The 23,991-nt window shown below is 43.5% G+C and overlaps 2 protein-coding genes across 5 annotated transcripts; one reads left to right on the top strand and one right to left on the bottom strand.

The window, feature by feature from the left end:
* Nucleotides 1–115: 115 nt before the first annotated feature.
* On the bottom strand, nucleotides 116–11,346 carry mtf2 (metal response element binding transcription factor 2). Of its 3 annotated transcripts, none has more exons than XM_013139542.2 (16): nucleotides 11,143–11,346; nucleotides 10,254–10,467; nucleotides 10,060–10,141; nucleotides 9,588–9,662; nucleotides 8,772–8,867; nucleotides 5,759–5,859; nucleotides 5,085–5,188; nucleotides 4,892–4,987; nucleotides 4,635–4,703; nucleotides 4,021–4,144; nucleotides 3,787–3,854; nucleotides 3,461–3,634; nucleotides 3,126–3,234; nucleotides 2,863–2,921; nucleotides 2,671–2,778; nucleotides 116–2,270 (listed from the first exon to the last, which is right to left on the bottom strand). In XM_013139542.2, exons 1-16 carry the CDS (start codon nucleotides 11,145–11,147, stop codon nucleotides 1,916–1,918), a joined length of 1,839 nt encoding a protein of 612 aa, XP_012994996.1. In that variant the 5' UTR covers nucleotides 11,148–11,346; the 3' UTR covers nucleotides 116–1,915. The 3 variants fall into 3 exon arrangements, with proteins under 3 accessions (XP_012994996.1, XP_012995001.1, XP_012995003.1); XM_013139547.2 differs by having other exon boundaries at nucleotides 2,671–2,775; XM_013139549.2 differs by lacking the exon at nucleotides 9,588–9,662.
* A 751-nt stretch (nucleotides 11,347–12,097) lies between these two features.
* dipk1aa (divergent protein kinase domain 1Aa) lies at nucleotides 12,098–23,842 on the top strand. 2 transcript variants are annotated; one of them, XM_010893641.4, is made up of 6 exons: nucleotides 12,098–12,229; nucleotides 12,367–12,435; nucleotides 20,500–20,634; nucleotides 21,497–21,604; nucleotides 21,939–22,115; nucleotides 22,256–23,842. In XM_010893641.4, exons 2-6 carry the CDS (start codon nucleotides 12,397–12,399, stop codon nucleotides 23,069–23,071), a joined length of 1,275 nt encoding a protein of 424 aa, XP_010891943.1. In that variant the 5' UTR covers nucleotides 12,098–12,229; nucleotides 12,367–12,396; the 3' UTR covers nucleotides 23,072–23,842. The 2 variants fall into 2 exon arrangements, with proteins under 2 accessions (XP_010891943.1, XP_019901088.1); XM_020045529.2 differs by lacking the exon at nucleotides 20,500–20,634.
* The last annotated feature ends 149 nt before the right edge of the window (nucleotides 23,843–23,991 follow it).

Genomic DNA, 23,991 nt, shown 5'->3' with positions numbered 1-23,991 from the left:
TGAAGTTAAAAATTGTCCAAGTCACTTGCATATCCAAACGTCACCCGGAATAACCCCAATGGTGGTATGCTTCCTTTTTTTTTTTTTTTTACCCCCCAAAAAATGACATCATATGTAGACTTTTATATATTTATTCTTTGGCTAAAGAAGCTCAAAGCCAGTAGAAAACAAAGATCGAGGGGCTAACACTGGCACAATGACATACAGGAGGAAAGCTTTAAATAACTCTGTTTTATACAAAGAGGTATCAATGTCAAGATCCTAATCCACTGCTTCAAGGGCTTATTGGCACCGTATGAAAATAAAACTCAACTAGCAAGAGGCCTTAACTGCTTTAACTCTTACAATTAAACAGAAAATAACATTATCTTCCAGAGACAAATGAAAGACATCAGATCAACATGACCCTGAAGCATAATTGACTACATTTCAGCTTTTTTTTTTTTACTTCTAAATGAATGCCACTTCAAAAAACCTGTCAACGATATACTGCCACCGCATAATTTCCAATACCTTGATTTTACATTCCAAATCTTTGCTGGAGTTCCATGAAGACTTCATACATGGTGAATATGATGAGCACATCCTGAGTGGGTCCGAGTGGGGCTAGGTAAGCTTGGCTGTACCAGCTCAAGTCTGACCAAGTGCACAGACTTGAAGAGTAAGTGAAATAAATAGCACCTGAAATAAAAATAGCCTGAGTCAGATGTAACTGAAATACTGTTGTTGGGTGTTAGTGATGCCAAATCTGTGGTTAAGTCATAATACAAAAAAACAAAAAAATCTGCAGGTTGACTTGCATAGGTGACTATAAGAACTGAAGTCAATTTTTTTTCATTAAAAAGTCTGAGGTTATTCAGTGTTCGCACTAACTGATTAATGTCATAGTCATATTTTTGAGGCAATTAAATGTAACTGGTAAACAACTAAAATGTAAAATTATATATTTATATATATACTTCATGCTGCATTTTCTATAGAAAATGCAGCACAAAGTTCATCTTCAGAAAATTATGAAGAACTCGATAAAAAAATGGGTGTACATCACTCAGAATCTTTTAGATATAATAACAAGGAACTGTATCAACTGTACAATCACATGACACATTCATTCACTAACATTTTGTCTCACAAGCTAAGCCCTCGAAGCAAATTCCACCAGTGTAAATAACTGAGGAAGTGTTAGAAAAAGTAATTCACTTCTTAAATCAATCTGTACATATGGACTATAACACTGAAAATAATACAATTCATAGTAAGATTTGCAGAACCACATGAATCAGGCTGGAGCTACAGGTTACAAGCTTTTAGCTGAGTGAAGTGACACTTCAATATCTCTGCTCCTAAATTAGCTGATAAACCAGGGAAAACATTTTCAGGACATCTGCCATTTAAATGTGTGTAACCTGATGGGCAATAAAATAGGAATTGCACCTCGGTGAACTTTTTCTGAAGCATGAGTAAATACAGGTAGAAAAGTAAATAGATGTTTTTAATAATCAATAATAAAATAGAATGAAAAGGTTCGCAGCAGCACAACGTCATATCTGTCCTCAGTCCCTCAGATGTCAACTACTCGCAAACAGACTCGCTGGCAACATATCAGGCCAGGCCACTCAAACGCCAGCCTAACCCTTTAACATTCCGCCCCAACTGGTCCCTTTCAGTTTACAAAACCGAAACACAAAACTGGTCAACAAGTCACAGGAAATTGCATATAACTGAAAGAAAAAAAAAAAAAAAGAAAAGAAAAAAAAAGACTAAATTAGCTCATTTCCTAGATCAAGCAACATGAGGTTGGGGGGGGTGGAGTTTAGAATGCTCAACGTTATAATGCTCAATGTTATAAATGCTTTAACGTGTTCCAAGCACTACGTAAACGCGTAGTAAAACACGCAGCGCGCTTGTGAGAACCTCAGGACGCGGTGACACCCTCCCACTCCACCAGGTACTGGACCTTGCCGTCCAGGGTGACCCGGCGGGCGAGGACGCGGTACTTCTCCCCGCACTCCAGACGGCCCGCTGCCCCAAAGTAGCTGCTGATAGTGCTCTTGAGGTGGGACAGCTGGCCACCCTGGCCCAGGCCGTGTACTATGTCCGCAGAGTGAAGTCCTGGCAGGGGGCCGGGGGGCTCTGGGTGGCAGGGGAGAGGGATCTCAGGGTTGGGGGGCTGCAGGGGAACCCTTGGCAGTTGCCCCCGTCGACGCTTCAGAGAGGACTTGGCGACGGGCCAGTGGCGGCTCGCGCGTGTCCTACTGGGACTGCACAGGCTAGGGGTGGATGATTAGGGATCAGGGACAGAAGGAGGGACAGAGAGAAATTAGAAAAATACTTAACAGGCACCTGCAGTCGCCAAGGGTACATCTGGATTCAACATGAGACCTTGAATGTGGATACTGTCAAGAAATAAGTCACTAGGGGCTGTGGTATATGGCCAATATACACCAACTAAGAGCTGTTCTTAAGCACGACGCAACGCTGAGTGCCTGGACACAGCGCTTGGCTATGATTTATTGATAATATACCACAGCGCTTGGCTATGATTTATTGATAATATACCACAAACGCAATGCAGTCAGAGCAGTCAAAAGTGATGTGATGTCATACCCATTAACTTTCAATGTGGAATAAAATGCACCGTAAATATTTCCTACATAGATGCCAGATTACCTGGACTGTCTGGAAATGGCAGTTGAGGTAGTTTCAGTTGTACTGGTGGCACCAATGGATTCCACATCTGAGGTACTGGATGATGGCAGAAATGGATCACTCCTGCTGCTGGGGAAAGAGGACGCTGGTTATGGCACTATTCAGTCGGTTCACATGGTGAGCTGAACTTTGGAAATCCTGTCGACAACTCACCTCCTGGAGGCTAAGAGACCCAACGGGTGGGAATCCAGTGGATGGGGTGGCTTTAGGCGCTTCAAAGCAACGACAGAAAGACATTACACATCTCAGTGGGTGAAACACCTGGCTTGTAAAGGTTTCACATTTGATTAAAAGGTGTGGAAACAGATTCATTCAAATCTGTAGGAATGACCAGGCAGGGAAAAACAGACAGACACACACCTTTATCAAGAACTTACAAAGGCATGGTCGCTTATACATAAAACACACACACACACCTGGGCTAAGAGTTCACTGGGGCGTCTTAGCTTGGCCAGCGTCTCCAGTGAGTGACCTCTGTGCTGCTTCCTGGACTTGGCTGTCTTCATGTTGCCATTGGTTACTTTACTGTCAAAACACAAGTCAAAATTGAGGCTTTGCAGCATGCTGACAACAAACGGGTAGTTTACTTCTCTGCTACTTGTAACAGCACACCTCTGGCCCAAAGCAAACCAATACTGATTTAGATAATAAAGATAATAAACAGCCTTACAAGGATATCAAGCATGCAGCTTTGCAAACATTGTTTTTAAACAGGGCTTCCTCAACATAATTGTGTTATGCTGAGTCCCACCTGCTGTTGGTCAGGGGTTTTGCTGCCTTCCTGCCTTTGATCTTGACCTCATTAGAGGCCCTCTCAGGCTCCTCCCTTTCAGCCAGCAGCTCAGAGCTCTGGGGACCCGGAGGAAAACGGATCCTTAGCCCAAAGAGGTGCTTCTTCTTCTTTATCTCCTTCCCTGACATGAACCTGGGAGGAGGAGGAGGAGAGGGGGGGGGGGGGGGTGACAGAAAGGTGAAACGGCGAGGGACAAAAATGAAAGGGGAGGACCTGTTAACACAGTAAGGCAGACATGACCGGAACCATGACCTGTAAGATGACAGTGAGACAGGATAACTCACATGCTGTGGTTACTATTCAGCGCTTCCAGAATACTTTCATATCGGCCTGACGGAGGCGTGGCTGAAAGCTAGGGGTTAGGAACATTTAAACAATCAGAACTGAAAGACAATTCCGGAAAAGGTCAACATTTCAGGGCATTGGGGCGTCAAATTAAATCAAACAGTTTGTTTTAAAAGTCGCCAAGTGCAGCAAGCGAACGTGTCTGTCCGGCCAACTGCGGCGGTTCGTCCCACCTCCCCGAGCTGGAGTTGCTCCCAGTTATCGTTGATGTAGGACATCAGTTCCAGCTCGGAATCAAAGTACTTCTTCTTGTGAATCACACTCATGTTATAGAGGCTGAGGTGGGCCACGTCCACCCTGTCGTAGACACACAGGGGAGGAAGAGCGGCAAACGCAGGACACCGTCAGTAACTGCTGGACTCATGCGGAGTACAATTCAAATAAGACCCCTTTATTCATCCTAGATGAAAGATTGATAGGTTCCTGTATCAAATAAGTACATCAATATATATCTATAACCATTTTACTATATATATATATATTTATTTATTTTTATTTACTCTTGAAGCACTTAAATATCCTATAAAATGTGTTGTAGAAGTTCAATTACCATTGTTATAATGATAAGGGGTCCAAGCAGCAAAGCTGCAGAACCCTATTGTAATTGTTAGTTATTATTATCATAATTTGCACCAGTGGTGCCACATTTAAAAAGGTCCAAACTGATGCAATCAAAAAATGTTATAGTTAGATTACACTTTTTTTTACTGACTTTACTGACAAGCAATAAATACATTTAACAAATTCAATCTCACACAAAAATCTATTCCACAAATGTTTTGCTTACCATCTAAGAGGCAGTCGTTTGAGGTACTCTGGTCCACTATTGCAAACTGAACAAATAAATAGATAGAACCTGGTGAGAAACAAGCACAACAGCATATTTATTTTGTTGCACAGTACAGATAGTCAGCACACCAACAGGTTGTCAGCCCATTCACAGCAAGGCAGCCAACCCAGGCTGTAAGGTGGCCAGCCAATCTCCAGGTCAAGTAGCCGGCCCAACCCCAGGTCACATGAGCCTCTTAGGCCTTTGTCACATACCTGTCACCATACAGCATGGGCGTCTTAAAACATTGGATACACGCCTCGTGGAACCACTGTTTACACCTGTTGCACTGCAGCATCTTCAGGTACCAGCTAAGGGAGAGGGGAAAAGTGTTTTGACAGGGAACGTATTAGTGTGTGTGTGTGTGTGTGTGTGTGTGTGTGTGTGTGTGGGGGGGGGGCTACTCACTCTCCAGGCCCTCCACAGTAGCAGTAACATTGCTGGATGTTGGTCTTGTGTCCCTGGTCCCACACCAGGTCCTCCAGTGAATAAGGCAGAGACAGCTTCATACCCTGCGGGGTACCAGGCAGAGACAGGTTCATGCCCCGCGGGGTACCAGGCAGAGACAGGTTCATGCCCCGCGGGGTACAAGGCAGAGACAGCTTCATGCCCCGCGGGGTACAAGGCAGAGACAGCTTCATGCCCCGCGGGGTACAAGGCAGAGACAGCTTCATGCCCCGCGGGGTACAAGGCAGAGACAGCTTCATGCCCCGCGGGGTACAAGGCAGAGACAGCTTCATGCCCCGCGGGGTACCAGGCAGAGACAGCTTCATGCCCCGCGGGGTACAAGGCAGAGACAGCTTCATGCCCCGCGGGGTACAAGGCAGAGACAGCTTCATGCCCCGCGGGGTACAAGGCAGAGACAGCTTCATGCCCCGCGGGGTACAAGGCAGAGACAGCTTCATGCCCTGCAGAGATCTGGGACTCAGAACGCACACACACACACCTGTAAGCTTCATAGGTTTACAAATTGCATTATTTCACATGGTATTAGAGTTTCCCGAATGTGCCTTGCAAACTGAGGTCACTAAATGAAAAGTCAAAGGACAATATAGTAAGTCATTGTGCAGTCCTGCGAGTACCTTTGTTTTTTTGGCAAATACACAATCGCTACAGAGCCACTTCTCATCAGTGTCAATCAGACTGGAGTCGATGATAGGGGAGTGGCAGAGCTGGTGGTATCCTGAAAGGAGAAGACAAGCCCCTGTAAAATACTTAATATGGGAGAGCAGGAAGTCTGGTGGCTACAGCATCTGAAAGGTTGCAAGATCGAATCTCCAAACAGTCAAGACAAATCTGCCTTTACGTCCCTAAGCAAGGTATTTATCCCAATTTGCTCCTGGATCATTGCTGTAAATTAGAACTTTTGGGGTAAAATAAGAGTAATTTCTTGTTTTTAAATAAATAAATAAATACTCTGCATTTGAGTTGTTTTTCCTTTTGTATTTTAACATAATGTTCATTTCAGTGTGGGAGCCTATTTATTTTTCTATTTTGGTTTGAAGGCTTTAGATCCCAAGCCGATTGGCATCAGCACCCCACCCAATGGCCCTGGTCCCCTGAGAAAGCAGACAACCCCCTTAAGGCCAAGCCGCCTTGCCGCTGAAGTCATGATAGTAAATCCCTGCTCGGAGGCGTGACTCAATGTGGCAGTTACTGAGGCAGGCAGTATCACTTCTCCAAAATAGCCTGAGCTGCTGACAGGTCTAATGGTGTGTGCTGCTGGACGGAGAGCATTCAGCCTCCCACATGTAGGTTCCCTCTCTCAATTTCATTCCGTTTTATTGATTAGCTCCACTTTCATTTTCACTCCCCACCCCAAGGGAGCGAGGGCATTTGAAAGGTATATTTGAGCGGCACCCACTTCGGTTTCAGCTGGCGACGTGACTACTTTGTTGGTTTCATTTTGCTTGAGCAACAACATTTGGGGCTGCTCATTAGTGAACATAGCATTGGTGATGCAAACCAAAACAACAAAGCGGAGAAAAACAGGGAATACAAGATGAATGTCTCAGTGTCTAAACTTAAATAGGGACAGCCACCCCAGTTGGGTCACAGGCCAACATATAGGACACAATGGTGTTGTAAACCATTCAGTTGCCATGTTTAATTTGAAACTCATGGTCTAAATGGAAGTGTGACAAGACACTTTCTGATTACGTTTCCTTGACCAGGCTTCTGATGTCACAACAGATTTTTGCTTATATTACCAAATAACATCCATGTACTTTGAAAAGTGTCGTTGGATTTTATAACATGCCAACCTGTAAGCAGACACTGGGGAGGAATGGCTCGTGGCATGATCACCCACTGTAGCTATTGTTAGACCATGATAGTTATGTGATCTACTAAAGCACAGAGCATTTGACCATAGTGATCTATTTCAACTGTGATGATCGCAATGAGTTTCAATCCCATCCGTGGCAAAATCAGGAGAAAACCCTTCACTGATTTGATTTTAGCCCCACGGTTGGCTTTGATCACCATCTGTGGGCCTTATAACTAAACATAAATTCAAATGTATTCTACATTAAAGTCCCAAGTTATTTATATTTATATATATATATATATATATTATATATATATATATATATATTTTTATATATATATATATAAAAAAAATGCACTTCATTTTCTCTGGCACTGAATTTGCCAACTAATGGCTTCAATTAAGCTTATTAGGATTGTCAGATGTAGGTTTTCCAAGACACAATAAGAGTAATGCACTGGATAAGAGCGTCTGCTAAATGACGAAAACGGTAAAATATCAAGTAGGCCACTGTCTGGAAAGAATTTGTCCCAATCGTAAGCTTGTCTATTTTAACACTGCTTTGGACAAAGCTCTATTGTCTGAATGACAATGCTAATGTTAGCCCTACACAAAAAACACCAAGCGAGGGTTTGGGCTGCTTGGTTACATCGAGGTTCGCTAGTTCTAATTCACCATACATTAGGTGGGCAACAGGCTTGTAACACGGATCGTCTGTGGTCTCAGCTCCACTTCCGGGGTATGTTGCTGTGTAACACCTTTAACCCCCGGTCACACGCGTCACAGCACACGCGACCACCCGCCTTGACTATGTCCAACCGTTTGAGGACCAATTGGACAGCCCCATTGGAGACATTCCAAGATAGATGTGGAGTGAGCTTACATTATGTTCTTAGCTCGGTTAAGTGTGTTTTCAAAGGTGAGTAAAACTGTTTTCCCCCCCACTGGGAAGCGCCAGGAGAACTTTTAATGGAGGAAGGCGTAGGCTTAGCTCCTTAAAGATTTCATAATGTATCTTCATTTAATGGAATGACGGCAGTTTTCATCACAACACAACAAAAAAAAATCCACAAGTCAAATGAAGAATGATTACCCCAGAGAGATTTAAACTCCAGCCGCAAGTAGTGAAGAAGTTTCAGGAATTGGGCGTAAACTTCTGTGAGCTAATTATCAAGACACATTCCTACTGGGGATTAAGTTAATCAGAAGATGTCAGTGAAGTTATGTTCTGGATGTTTTAGGGAAAGTGTTGAATCAAGTTTAACTATGTAGGCAATTATAAGATTTAATCATCTGCTCAGTCACTAGAATCCTGTCTAATTCTCCCAGGTTGGCCTATGAAGAAACAGCTAGCCATTTCCAATCTATGGGTTTATCAAAAGAACAATAGTATGTTTTGTTACGCTGTCAACATCTGAAGTCAACTGAAACCCTGAAGCTCTTAAATATTGGCAATGCCAGAACAGGTGAAACGCATGGCAACTAATGAGATGGCTCCAAACAATGCACCCAAAGTACTAACCAATAAAATCAAAATAAAAGAGAAATAACAAAGCAAGAGAAGCTTCAGGTAGCCTAGTAGCCATAGACATCATTACGGTAATTCCGCCAAGGCTAGCCTAGCAAACGCTACAAAATGAACTTCACACAGAATGCAAACCTATAAAAACAGGGTCATGTTACAATGGGGAAGTAGGGGAAAGGGGCCTCATTACCCAAATCCTGAATTTCTCATGGATATGACCAGCAGACTTCTAGCCCAGGTTGACATTACAAACCTTGCTATTGTGGTACAGGAAGACGCGCCAATGGTTATTAGGACTTACCTTGTCCACACTTGTCGCAGATGACAATCTCATTGGGCTCCTCTGAGCACTCGTCCTGGCATATCGTACAGACCATATCCTCCCCTCCCTCGTCCCCTGAAAACAGACAGAGGAGACGGGTCATTCCAGCAAACAACCACACGCTGCCCTTTAACTCATACTGAGAACAGCGAACGCAGCCAGCATCACACAAAGGACAGCAGGATTACAGGAAACACTTAGAGAGAGGGAGACAATTCCAAGGAGGATAGAAGAATAGAGAGACCAATCAAGTGGCTTTAAACCGCCTACGCTTTAGAACTGCTCAACGAGGTGTGAAATCCCCATTTGACTAATGCGATGGGTAGTGTTATTCACAGTCAACAAACCCGAAATGTGCTTCCAATCCAACCATCAAATAAGGTATGTTTTCATAAATAAAGCAAACACCTCTCCATTGTAATTTTAGTTGGGTTTTTTTTGCAACACCAGCTACCTTACAAGGTGAAATGCCAGGCTCAACACCAGTGCAAAGGTCATAGCAGAGAACGTCTCTATTTCGGTGACTTTAATTGAGGGGCCGTTTTTTAAATATGAATTCATACTTAAATGTCTGAGGGATGCCGTCTGATGTTCAACATAACACTGATCTCATTTTCTGCCACTTACACGATATCATCCAATTCCGTTATGTTAAACATCAGTCACGTGTCATCCAAGTGAACTGGCATGACTCTCTAATGTTCAGGCCCCTCACTGAAATGTGATCAGCAAACATGTATAAGATGAAATTAATGAACATGTATGAACACAGTGGTAACACAGGCTGAGGAGTACCTTCCCTATGCTTGTCTCTGGGCGCCGCAGGGAACTTACGGTTGGTGTAACCCCAGAAACACTGTGGTCTGCTAACTGTCAGGAACAAATTACAAAAGATAAACTCGGGCTGAACAGAGAAGATAAGAGGAAGAAAACTCAACCAAGGATACAAAGTCAACTGGAGAGAGAACGAATGAGCCAAACTAAACGGATAAACTGATGTAAACTGTGCAGTCTGGAGTTGAAATTAAGAAGGGAAAATGTAAAGGATTCTGCCAATCATCTATTGTTGGTTTTATCTGTGGAGAAATTCGAAAGGCATTCTTTTACTAGCAGACGGCAATAATGATTCCTTGAAATACAAGCATACTACATAGATTCCAAATATCCAATAGGTATGAAGTAGCATAAAAAGGTACTGTGCACCGACTATCAATAATATGACTGGAAGTTGACACGGCTACATATCTTGGGCAGGGGAACTACATGCCTGTCTGAATGTCCTTCCACAGAATCCAAGACTTGGACCGATCTTCAAAGACAACAAAACAACGATGCTTCTCGTTATTTATCTGAAGAAGAAAACCAAAACATGTATGACCATTTAATGCAAAATGACATGGCTGAAATTACATTTTGTATTAAAATATTAAACAATAACAACGAGTAATAATAGCTGCTTACCTTTGTGATAGTGCCCAAATAAAAAAGACCATCTGACCAACGGGCTAGGACCTCTTGTCCCTCTTTAAACCTGTTGCTGAGCTTTGGGTCAGTGTCCCCTCCATTTCTATCCTTGCCCGGGTCAATGCTGGTCAGTGACACTGGCATCGTGTGGTGCTGATGGGATTGTACTTTAAGCTGGCGGACCGGAAAGTGCTCTAATGCGGTCGAGTCTCTATCATATTGGACACAGGAGAATGAATTCCTTTCACTGTCCACAAAACAGGTGGCTCAGACTGTGAAGAGCTCTAAATGTGTTAGCCACAGGCGAGTGAAGTCTCACCACGAAAGCATTTCCAAAATATCTCCAATTGTTTACTCCATTTCCAAAATATTCAAAGAAGACAGAATAAAACGGAAAAATGTCATTAAGAACACTGAGCTGGTGATTAAAACAAATGTGCGGGTCTGGATGGCCAATACGTTGAATAAAATGTATCATATGAATAAGTCGTGAAAGATAGTTACGAAAATTAACAAAGTAAGATATCGATGTGAATCAGTAAAATGCATTCAGTCTTTTGAGGTGAGCCTCCTCCGCGTTCGATTCTAACCCTATATCCCACAGCCTGTACTGTCACTAGGCTACTTCCTTTTGTTAGTAGGCTGTCTGGACATTGCATGAAGAATAAAATAATGAAACGTCAAATTAATGTATAAATGTAGCTGCAAATACCGTCATCTAAGTTCAGTTCAACAGTTGGACTTGATGCGTCAAGCTTGCTTTTTGTGTTAGTAGTTGTCTAGACTAAGAGTCTCCTGCAATCACAGACGGAATGATTCTGGAACGCACCCACGCCCCAATAGAAAAATATTGTAATGACTGTTGATAGCTAGCTAGGTAGCCTACCTCATTCGCTCAGTTCGGAGGGTCAAAATGCAACATATGTTGAAATACTCGATTGAAACACGGGATTGTCGTCTTGTCCGAGTAGAAGTAAAGTCTCTTTGGAACTACACGTCTCAAATTTTGACACAGACAGAATGTTTTTTAGAAAATAACAAACGGGTCATTTTCCCCTAATACATTCGCCATTTTGGTTTCCCGCTGATCTGGGAGTGCATTGTGGGAAGCACTCGCTAGCATCCACTTTTTTCATAAATTTGAAAAAGAAGGCAGGGCACTTTTGTTTTCCACTCACCAACTTTAACATATATATGGTTTACCCATTAGACCTATTCAATTCTTATTGTTTTAATCTACATGCACTTTATAGACTCTCCTAGATTGCATCGAAGCTCGTGAACCCACAAATGTTTAATTATATTCAGATATGCAACCTGTTGGGATTTTTTGGAAGTTATCTAAAATCTAGATATGTAATAGTTTTAGGTTAACTATTTTATTTTGTTATTAGTTAATATTTGTAATAGACGAATTCCTTTTACTTATATAAAGTTATCAACCGTCCACTTGCTGGCGCTAGAGAACCATGAACTGGACTATCAGTCACCGACCATCACTTGTCGAGTAACATTGTAACATTTCAAAATGTTTTAATTTGTTACAGTTAATGGCTGTAACGTTGCTTTTTGTGAGTTCGGGCTGTACGTTACAATTTAAAGTAAATTGCAGAATTCATTAAAATCAGAATGTGAATATATATATGTATATATATATATATATATATATATATATATATATATAACTATTTTATATAAATTATAATTATTTATATTAGGAACACGTGGTATGGAATATGATGGCTAAGTATTGCTTAGCAACAAAAAAAGAAATCCCAACTTTTGAGTCGGCCAAAAAAAAAATCGTTGCTGCTCCTTTATGTCCTGCGGTCCTTGAGGAATGTTTTAGCTGGTGATCAGCAGCTGCACGAGAAAAACAGCGACGCTGCCAACCGTGAACGACGCGCGGTGCCGGACTTCGGCTATAGATTACCTGCACAAATGAAGAGCTGAAAATAACCTAGAATAATCGGGTAACGGAATATCCGTATTAAAGCATATATTTTTTGAATCTCGAATGCCCTTCGAATGGATATCTGTATTTGTATAGCGGACGAAAGGGGGCTGTCTTCGCTTTAGCTTTACACCATTTATTTGGATTCTCTTGCAGGTCTACGTATTGAGATGATCTGGTTTTATCATGGCGAAAGGTCTATTTCCTCGGGCCTTCTATTTCCAGGTAACAGTGTTAATTGAAAGCTTTTTACATGTTGTGTATTGAACGCGCTGCAAGAAGATTGACATATTCTGGTCTCTTGTCAATGATCGCTATATTACGGTATTTATTTTCTTGCGGTACGCACTCTGGACAAGCCGTGATAAGAGTAACTGGAGCGTCTTAAAATTCGGAGGAGAGTGTTCGTTTTATAGCGTATTGCTCTCTATGGCAGGGTAGGGCCACTGGAAGGATACGGTATGAGTTTGTTCCAATTAGGTGCTGGACCAGCTGAACTTGTCAGTTAAGTTCTAGCCAAAATGAATAGGTTGGTTAAATAAACGTGTCTCTGGGTTTAGCAACAGGTTGGCCTACTCCTGCTTATGGCCGTGAATTAGAGGGTGGTGATGCTTTGGACTATAAAAAAAACAAGCATCCCCTAAAACTGACCAAAACATTTAGGCCTGACTCCTTTAGCATTTTATCGGCTAGGTGAACTATATTCCATGAGCCTATGCATCTAGTTTACACTCTTATAGACTGTAGCCTAGTTCTGTGGTTGTCCTGATTATAATTTTGCGTTCATATCTCCAACATGTAATTATGATGTCTCCTTGACTGGTCCCTGATTGAACCACCCCAGAGAGAGCCCACCGGATGTATTAATCTGACGCATCAGGTTGTCTTTTCCACTCCACGCAGGGAGAGGAGGTCCAGTGACCTAGCTAATGATGTCTGATGTTTGATTCAAACCCCTTTCTCCCGTTGTCTGTGCCGTCACTCCTTCATTTTGTTAGGAGGCTGGCTGGTGAAATAAGGGGTTGATATATTTAGCTCCAATTAAGTGAAGTTCAGGGACAAAATTTAATGTGCTACGTTTGTTTTTCCTCTTCTAGCACTGACCCTGCTACTAAGTAGGGTCTACTTACTACTACAGAGTTGAGTGGTTGTCAAGCTACATTAAAATGTAGGCGCTATGCGTGAATCACTATGAAGAAGAGTGTCTGCTAGAAAACTAAAATGAGGTTTCTGTTCCCAAAGTGGAATGTACTTCACTTTTTTTAAACTTTACCCAGTTTCACATTCTTTGTTGTTCAGGAGTCAATGGAGAGCAAATACAGTTACGGCTCCTTGTTTTTGAAAGAATATTTTAAAAATTGTCCATTAAAATGACATCAAATTGATCCTAAATACAGTCTAGAAACTGTTAATTGTGGAAAAGACTATTGTAGCTGGAAACGGCAGATAGGCATACAGAGGCCCGTAATCAGCAGCCATCACTCCTGTGTTCCTATGGCATATTGTGTTTGCTGATCCAAGTTTACAAGGCTAGTAGAACAACCCTTTGCAATTATGTTCACACAGCGGAAAACTGGTGTGCTAAGTAAAGAAGCAATAAAACTGGCCTTCTTTAAACTAGTTTAGTATCTGGAGCGTCAGCTGATGTGGATTCGATTACAGGCTATTGCATGCAAGTAATTGCCAAGTAACTGAAGATCTCGTTCAACGCTGTGTACTACTTCCTTCACAGAACAGCATAAACTGTCTCTAACCGGAATAGAAATGGCCCCAGGTCACAAATGATTAAGAGGACAAATACATTGGAGTGTCTAGTTTAAGAAACAGATGCCTCACAAGGTCCTCAAATGGCAGCTTCATTAAATAGTATCCCCAAAACACCATTCTCAATGACAACAGTGAAGAGGCGACTCCGGGATGCTCGCCTTCTAGGCAGAATTGCAAAGAAAAAGCCACATCTCAGACTGGCCAATAAAATTAAAAAAAGATGGGCAAAATAACAGTCACTGGACAGAGGAAGATTGGAAAAAACTGTTATGGACTAACAAATCTAAGTTTGAGGTGTTCTGATTACAAAGAACATTCGTCAGACACAGACCAAATGAAAATATGCTGGAGGAGGGCTTGACACCATCAAGCGTGATGGAGGTAATGTGAGGGTCTGGGGGTGCTTTGGTGTTGGTAAAGTTTGAGATTTGTACAGGGTGAAAGGGATCTTGAAGAAGGAAGGCTATCACTCCATTTTGCAATACCATGCCATACCCTGTGAACAACGCACATCTCCAAACTATGCAAGAACTATTTAGGGAAGAAGCAGTCAGCTGGTATTCTGCCTATAATGGAGTGGCCAGCACAGTCACTAGATCTCAACCCTGTTCAGCTGTTGTAGGAGCAGCTTGACTGTATGGTCTTTAAGAATCGCCCATCAAGCCAATCCAACTTGTGGGAGGTGCTTCAGAAGCATGAGGTGAAATCTCTTCAGCAAACTGACAACTACAATGCCAAAGGTCTGCAAGGCTGTAATTGCTACAAATGGAGGATTCAATAAAAAATCACTATTTCTAACCTTGTTAATTACTGTATTTCCTATTCATTTAGCTATATTTCCTATTCAAACATGGTTCATTTATATTTTCTTGGAAAACAAGGACATTTTAAACAAATGTTTTACCTAAATTTAAATGGCAGTGTGCATTTATCAGGGTATGTATTTCCTGATAGAAACACGCTCCAATATTGTCCAGTAAGATCCATAGCGTTCCCACCTTTTTGTAGCTTCTGCCCACTCCGCGTCATAAGCCTCTCTTTGGAACCGGCAGCTTGTGGCCTACCTTGGTGTAGTTATGAAAATCTTTGTCAGCAGTATATGTTTCTGCAGCCACAGATGTTTATCTGGCGCCAAAGCGTGAATAATCTGCTACGCTCGATAATCAGGCTGGACCAAAGGTTATGGGTACTGGGCTCCTGCAATTCCCCTGACAAGTTTGGTGAGAAGGGAAAGTGGGACAATATGGACTTACACCGAACAGCGTGTCTATTTGTCCACTCTGTTTTTTTTAATTGGATATAATGTTTCAAAAGAGTGTTATGTCCAACATGGATGGCGCTAGAGTCTCTTGTATTCTCAGGGCAGTAGTGCAGTGGTGTTACTAAGATACCACTGTGGCAATGTGGACATTGCTCCCATTGTTGACATGCCGTCTTTGCTTTTGCTAAATTACGGTGGCTTTAGAAAGTATTCAGACCCTGTCACTTTCTCTGCATTTTGTTCTGTTCTGGACATAAGGTTATTTATAAATATAGATTTTTTTTTATATTTTTTTTTGCTTTCAATCTGCACGCAATATCCAAAAATCACAAAGCTACAATTTCTTTTTTTGGGGTCATTTTGTTGAAAATAAAAATGGAAATATCTTGTATGTTTAGTAATTAGACCCTTTATTCGATGCTGTAGAAGCACCTTGGTCAGCAGTCATAGCTTGAAGTCTTCTTGGGTATGTCTCTACCTGCTTTGTACATCTGGTTTTTGGCAGTTTCTCCCATTCGTCCATGTAGATTCTCCCAAGCACTGTTAGATTGGTGAACTGTGATCTTCAGGTCTGCCAACAGATGTTCAATGAGGTTTATGTCTGGGCATTTGCTTGGCCAAGGACATTCAAAGACTTGTCCTGAAACCACAGCCAAGACAGTACTGACGTGTTTCAGGTCATCGTCATGCATTAGATGAATCTTCGCTACAGTTTTGGGTCCTGTGCACTCAGGATTTGTTTTTTTTCCAAGGACCTCTATCTGCCTTGCTCCGTTCATCCTTCGGTCAATTCTGACCAGTCTCCTAGTCCCTGCTGATGTGAAGCATCCCCTAAGCTCCCACCACCATGCTTCACAACAGTACATTTGTTTTGCCAGATGTACTGCCTAATAGTTACATTTTGGTCTCACCAGACTAGAACATCATATTCTGTATTCTCGGAGTCCTTCAGGCGGCATGTCACGTGCCGTTAACTCGGCAGGGGTTTCCATCCACCCACTCTACCATAAAGGCCTGATTGATGGACTGCTGGAGAAAAGGTTGTCCTTCTAGCAGATTTTCACATCTCTGCAGTGAAACTGAAGCTCTGTTAGAGCGGCCCCCTCCCTGAACAAGGTCCTTCTTGCCCTGTTACTTCGCCTGGCCAGACGGCCAGCTCTATGAAGAGTTTTGGTGGTTGCAAATGTCTTCGATGTCACAAAGATGGAGCCCACAGTGCTCCTGGGAACCTTCATTGCTTTAGAAATGTATTTATTACCTACCCCAGATCTATGCCTTGAAACAATTCTTTCTTGGAGGTCTACGCAGAGTTTCTTGGACTTCATGTCAGAGCAAACCTTTAAAAAAAAGCCATGCACAGTAACATGTACAACCTTTTTATATAGACAGGAATGTGCTTTGTAAATCCTATCCAATCAATTGAATTTGCCGCAGGTAAACTAATCAAGTTCTAGAGTTATCTGAAAGATGATCAAATGATATGCTATGCATCAGAGCGTAATGGCGAAGGTTCTGTATACTTAAGTGCATGAGATAATTCTGTTGTTCAATAAAATGGCAAAGATTCATGGTGTTTTTTTTGGTCATAATGGGGTATTTTGTGCAGATTTACGGCAAAGAAACATATTTAATAAATAAAAAATGTGGTCTCTTACTCAACAGGATGTGGAGATAGTCAAGGGGTCTGAATACTTTGCACTGTATGTTTTGTTGTATTTACTTAGAGTCAATACAACAAAACAGTTGTTGTATTCACTCTACTGGCTTTTGAGATATGTGGGGAGTTATCAATACTACATGAAGATATACGTTTTATAGGTTTGGCTGCGTTTAACCATTCCACCATACGTTTAATCACAGCCTGAGTTGTATTCAGTGATGTGAAGTGCACACTGAAAATAGAAATAGAACAAATGGACAGATTGAATGATTCCATGTTCTGTTAAATGGAATGACTAGAGAACATTCCATGTTCTCTCAAATGAAACGAGTGGAGCAGCCTGCATGATTCCATATTCTAACAGACTGTTGTATTTGTTCTACACAATATATTATTATTATTTGAACTGTAATGTGAGATCCTCCTGAATAGTGCCCCGTTGAAGGAAAGGAAAACACTACTCCCTGTAGAATGTGGCCTCCTGGCAGGATGGTCCACAGTATGTCCTCGACAGTGATATGAGGCTGCGATAAATCCAAACAGCCTTGACCTTACTGACTAGTCTTAGACAAGACTTCAGAAATGCATAACACTGATAACCGGGCAGTGCTGCGCCGTGGCAACAATACTCCTGGTCGGCGGGCTGCGTAGTTGCCATAGGAACAGTAATATTTGGTTGCTATGTGCTGTCTTTTCCACGGCGTCTTCATGACCTGTGTGAAACAGCCTCTGAGTTCTCTGGCATGTCTAGGGATGTTTCTCTGGTGAATTTCTGTCATGTTCCCCTGAGATCCTTACAATGCCGAGTGTCTGGCTTCTTGTTAAACCTCCTTTTAATGGCTACACACTCGCAGAGCCTTTAACACTGTGTGTTTTCTCTGGAGATAAGAGTTCAGAACACCGGTCTTGAAATGGATAGCTGAGACCAGTGTGCAAGTGAACCAGATTAACTGCAGGATGGTCTGTACTGGCTACTGGCCTTCAGTATAAACAGTCTGGTTACGTGTTAGCTGCTCAGACTAATCATGGGTAGTTATGTCATTGGAAGAATACTTAAGGTGTGCTCTATTTGCCAGGGCAAATTATTTAAACTTTAATTAAAGAGCAAACAGTTTTGTTTATTTTACTATTATAATTTATCAATTTTTTTTATACTTCGGTTGTGTCGTGGAATTGGCAAGATTTGCAGAGGTACAGGTAAGTTCTGGATTTCGGCGTATTTGGGAAGTCATCACAAACAGGACTCGTAGTCACATTAAGGTTTAACATGGAGGGATAGCCATCATGGGGAGCCCTTCATCTGCACTGAGGACTAGAGATGGGTTCCAAACAATGGTCCTCTTAGCTCTTCCCCTTTACTCTGTCTTGCCTCAGTCTCTGTTGGAGAAAAGTTTTGTCTGGGTTCTATATCAGTTATGTTGTTGTCATTCTAGAAAATAATATCAGTGTGGCTCTGGTGAGGTGTGTGTTGGGGGGGGGTGGGGGGGGGGGTTATGAGGAGTGAGGTTCCTAGCATTATACAGCTGTTACCTTGATGAGAACTGTGTATTTTTTTTTTAATGTATTTTATTTGTTTTGATAATTTATTCCATAACTGAATTTGATGACCATTGCCTTACGTAGAGTAGGCCCCGTCGGAAGAAAAGATAATTGGAGTGCAGGACAGTTTCCTCACGCAAGACTGATCTATGTACAGTCACCTGTCACTTAACACACACGCACGCAGTCAAGCCAAACATGTATTGCAGGTTCTTCAGCATGTCTCCAGTTCCTTACTCTCAGCTTGACAGCCTTGGTCTAATAACCTAGGTCATAACTCAGCTCATTTCACAACCAGGCCTACGTCGGAGGTCCTCACAGGCACTGGGAGACTCAGACCTGTTTATCTAGCGTTCAGCACAGTGGCAGCTGAAATCGTCAGGTTTCGCCTTGATCTGCAACACGACCGTCCTGACTGGAATCCTGAATGCTCCTGAGAACCCTTATTGCTGTTCTTATGAGCCAGTTACCAGGGCAATTGGAACCGTTAAAGATTACCTGTATACCACGGGTGTGATGTCACAATAGTTTACGGCTCTAATCGCAGTACACGGTTCACAAGAAGGACAATGCTTGGTGTCTAAGAAGGGGTTTTAGCCATGGTATATTATCTGTACACCACACCCCTCGTGCCTTATTGCTTACTTATATCGATGTGTATACAGGGCCAGTCAAAGGTTTGGACACTTACCCAACTGTGACTGTATACATTTTTGTTACTATTCTTAAATTTATTATTTACTTTTAATTACTTAATAATTTCACATTTACACCTTTTTGTTTATAAGCATGTGACAAATAACACTGGATTTGTTGCTTTAGTAAGGCTTTGGAATGAGGGGGCTACCTGATCCCTATGTGTGCGCCCCCTAGCCCCCCCCCCCCCCCGAGGAAAATGCGGAAAGATTTGGGTCATAGTCATTGGAGCGTGCTAAAGCAAGACATTTGAGTGGTTATGCAACTGAAAATGAAAACAATGTTTGTTATTGAACAAGTTCAGATGATACAGTACCCCTGCATTTGAAACTGTAACAGTTTCTTCATTCTTTCATGCCTAATGAACACAGCGCAGGAAGTGCCCCACTCACTCGGCCTCCATAACCCCTTTAAGTTGTAACTATGCAACTATTCAAGCCTACTCTCCTCTCCCACCCAGAAACAACAGGGCTCCAAGCCCAAGCAGTGATCTTTTATGGATTTAAATCACCATCGCCTCACAAGGATGTTATTTGTTGCAGTTGTGCCATCATACGTTGTCTGATAATGTCCACTGTGTTGGCATGGCATCTAGAGGTAAACTTTGTGAAATTATATTGCGTATGTACAGAGTCACATGCAGCGTCTGTGCACATGCCCGGTTTTCACATTCCATCGTAACGGTGTGGTAGCAGCTACGTTTCGATTTGTGTACCGCGTCAGGGCCTAGCCAACACTTAACCCCCCAGAGTTGCAGCACAGTCAGGGACCCATTGTTGGCACACAGAGATCTGTAGCTTGTCTCTGTGGAAACAACAGTGCTGCTGGCTGTCTGTTTCTGGTTACATGATGGGGTTGATTAGGAAGTGCTAATTAGTATGCCACCACTGACCAAGCTGGCCTTATTTCTGTCTCTCACCAGGCGGTCTGTATTTTCTGTTGTCGATGCCATAACCGAGCCCTGTTTGCCCAGAAAAATGACATTTGGAGAAAGAAAATCTTAGTTGAATACAACATTTTATAACGTGCCAAAAACTGAACTTCAAGATCTGATAAGCTGTATCAGATGGTATGCAGTTTTCCTATGTGGAGGATTGACGCTGAATCATTTGACATGGTATGAAAAGGGGCTCAACACCCACACGCGCGCTGGACTGCTCACCGGTGCCTGCTCATGCATTTTAAGGAAACCCGTACGACCCATCGAATGAAGCAGGCAGACAAATCCACCCTGTTACTATCTTTATCTGACCACGGCCTTATTAGGGAAACATCATCCCAGGGGCTTGGCTTGCCCGTCAGGGGCCTGCATCCCTGATTATCCCCGGGGCATTAACCCGGGCCCTGTGTGTTTTCACCCCGGCAGGCTCGCATCTCCTTTGTGCGGGTGAGATACCTGTTCTTCACCTGGCTGACGGTGTTCGTGGGGGGCTGGGTGATCTACGTCCAATACTCCAACTACACGGAGCTCTGCCGAGGACACGAGTGCAAGAACGCCATAGTGAGTACCGACCCAGGGCGCAACGCACGCATTCCTTCCTGTCTGAGAACTTGTCATGTGTTTATGCTTTGAGACATCCCTGCCTGGTTTACTGTGTGGGGGAGGCAGTGGGCTACATTTGAGACGCCATATGAGCGTGGTTGCTGGCACTAAGTTTGACCACCCAGGCTTCCACCTAGTTCCACCTTAATACTAAATGAAGAAGTGGTGGGGGGGGGCAACAGCACTTTTGTAAAAGTGCCGCCCACACAACGTGATCCGTCTTAAGACTCCACACGTCAGCCTCATCCGTCTCAGTCAGCCTCATCCGTCTCAGTCAGCTGTTGATGGTTAGAGCACTGAGTCACAGCTTAACTCCCAAGGCAGAGGAACGGGTTGTTTGGCCTTCGGACGGTTTGCGAGGCGAAGAGCATTCATATTTGACTGAACACTGCCATCCTGTGTTTCTCACACACACAGAGGACGGTTAGTACAGGGTGGTCTTTTGTAGGCATTCTCCGTTGAGTTCACTCACATCTTCTGTGGTTTTTGTTGGACTGTAAAAATAAAACTGCTGTGAGAGGTTGAGGCACAAGTGGCCTGCCGTTTATTGATCCTAATGTGTTTTTGAAAATTTGTATTAGCAGGTGTGCATGAATTACGCTAAGCAAACATGTTCTAATTGTGAAACAGTTTCTCTTGGACACATTTTTGTACCACTGCTTTGGTCCTGTTTGGCAAATCCGGGTGGGACCTGCCTGAAATCCAACACAGACTGTGGGGGGCAAAGCATGTTTTGTTTGGTGAAACAAACACACCCCAGGTCTCTTGTTGTACTGCATAAAGCAATAAAATAATGACCTCTCCACTTCCCCTTCCTCAGTGTGATAAATACAGGAAGGGCATCATCGACGGCTCGGCGTGCAGCAGCCTATGTGACAAAGACACACTCTACCTGGGCAGATGTCTCTCCACCAGTCCCAACAACCAGGTGAACGACACCATGCCTTGGTGCTTCAGCGATGCCGGGGTTATTGGCCTCTACAAGCTGTCTTCGCCTGTACTCAGAGATTGCAGACTTCGCTCATAGTCTTTCAGATTAGGTGAAAAACTTGAAAATTAGTTGGGATCAGTGTATGTGGATAATATAGCCTACCTTTGAGTATTTATTGAAGGGTATGGAATCTTTTGATAAAACTTTAATACAGTATTTCGATTCCCACATGGTCCAGATACTGATGGGACCAGCTGATTAGTTGTTTGCGACTGTAGCTAGGTGAATGCCATGATTAACTTGGATCTGGTTGTTGTCACCTGGGCAACAGGTGTACACAGGTGGCTGGGGTGACCTGGACGGGGTTATCCACTGCCAGGTCGGGGAGGTGCTGCACTATGAGCTGGGGGAGGAGCCAGAGCCTAGAAGGGAGGCCACAGTCTTCGACAAGCCAACCCGTGGAACTTCTGTGGAGAAGTTCCGAGAGATGGTTTTCAATCACCTCAAGGTTGGCCTACTGCTTTCAAGATAATACTTTGATCAAAACAATTCAGGAAGGTTTGGTTTTGTTGTTTTACTGCCAGCTGAAACTCTGTCTATTCTTATCATTCCTGACACTTTCTCTTCACCTACTCCCTCCGTCTCCAGGCCAAGCTGGGTGAGCAGGCAAACCTGGCCAGCCTGGTAATTCAGATCCTCACCATCACAGACGGAAACAAGGACGGACACGTCTCCCTCCCAGAGGCCCGTTCGGCCTGGGCTCTTCTCCAGCTAGACGACGTCCTGCTGGGTTTGCTCCTGCAGGACCGGGGACACACCCCGCGGATCCTTGGCTTCTGCGGGGACCTGTATGTGACCGAGAGGGTCCCTTACGGCCCCCTGTATGGCCTCAACCTCCCCTGGCCCCTGGAGGCCTGGGTTCCCAGTGGGGCCCGGCGCAGCATGGACCAGTGGTTCACCCCCTCCTGGCCCCGCAAGGCCAAGATCTCCATGGGCCTCCTGGAGCTGGTGGAGGACGTCTTCCACGGAACGTACGGGAGCTTCCTCATGTGCGACCTAACCGCCGACCACTTTGGCTACACGGACCGCCACGACCTCCGCCTCACCGACCTGAAGGCAATCGTTTCCGAGGACACGTTCCGCCGAACCATGCGCGCGTTGCCCTGCGACAAGGACGGCGACTGCGTGCTGGGGACGAACTGCAGGACGTCGTGCGACGCGGCTCGGAGGCGATGCGAGGAGGAGGTGACCCAGCCGAACCTGGCCAGGGCGTGCAGGGCTCTGAGGGACTACCTTCTGAGGGGGGCGCCGTCCGCTCTGAGGGAGGAGCTGGAGAGGCAGTTGTACACCTGCATGGCCCTGAGGGGCTCGGCCGGCCACATGGACATGGAGCATTCGCTCATCCTGAACAACCTCAAAGCCCTTCTCTGGAAACAGATCTCCCATACTAAAGACTCGCGGTGACGGGCGCCACACGACTGATACCTTAGAAACTTGATCCTTGCTCACGCGCAATCCTTGATAACTGACTCTGACTTGAATAAAGTGACTAGTCGGTAAGTCTGTAACTGAGGAAGAGCCATAAAGCAGACTTTAGGTAGGTGATTTCCAACCACTCCGCTGTTTGATGCATCGTGCATTCACATTCATCTTTTGGTTTCCGGTTATATTGGGTGAATGATATTGGGGGTGGGGGTGTTGGGTTGGACTACACATTAGAAGGGGTCTTGCACATTTTGGTTTCTTAAGGGACAATGTGACCCCCTGGGGTGACTGGTTGTAGAAATGTGGTCTATAATTTGGCCAATTCAGTATGTCAGATGTTATTGGAAGTAATCCATTGGCTCATGCACTTCACTGGACATTTACTTGTCTTTTAATGGTAAACAGGAATGCTGGAACAAAATAATGGCTTGACAGTGACCAATAGTATGGTCAGAGCCTTTGTTTGGTGTAGTATGTTCATTTCTCAAAAATAACTGTTGATAGTTTGACTGTTCCTGTGTAGCACTGCCTGTATACTAGTGATGTAATTAAAACATAGAAATCATGCAGAGAATAACTGACTTGGATGTTTGTCCAACCCTTGTGGAGGTACTATACATGAATGTGGATTTCTGAAAGCGGTCACCTCAGTCACATAACTGCTGGTGAGGGATAAATTGCAATATAGATGTTTGCTTCCTTGGAAGTTTGAACCAGCATGATTTTGCACAATAAAACTATTTCATCCAGTGTTTTTGTAATTGTTTTTAAACAAATATTGAACTTTAAGCCTCTGACTCAGTGGCTTGTCATCTACTCCACTGAATTCTAACCCCACCCCCAAACATTGGTCAATATTTTTTTATCACTAAGTATTGCTAGTTGTTCTGAATAAATGA

Source organism: Esox lucius, chromosome 3, assembly GCF_011004845.1.
Source record: "Esox lucius isolate fEsoLuc1 chromosome 3, fEsoLuc1.pri, whole genome shotgun sequence".
NCBI classification, from domain to species: domain Eukaryota; kingdom Metazoa; phylum Chordata; class Actinopteri; order Esociformes; family Esocidae; genus Esox; species Esox lucius.
This window is presented reverse-complemented; position numbering and strand designations above follow the sequence as displayed.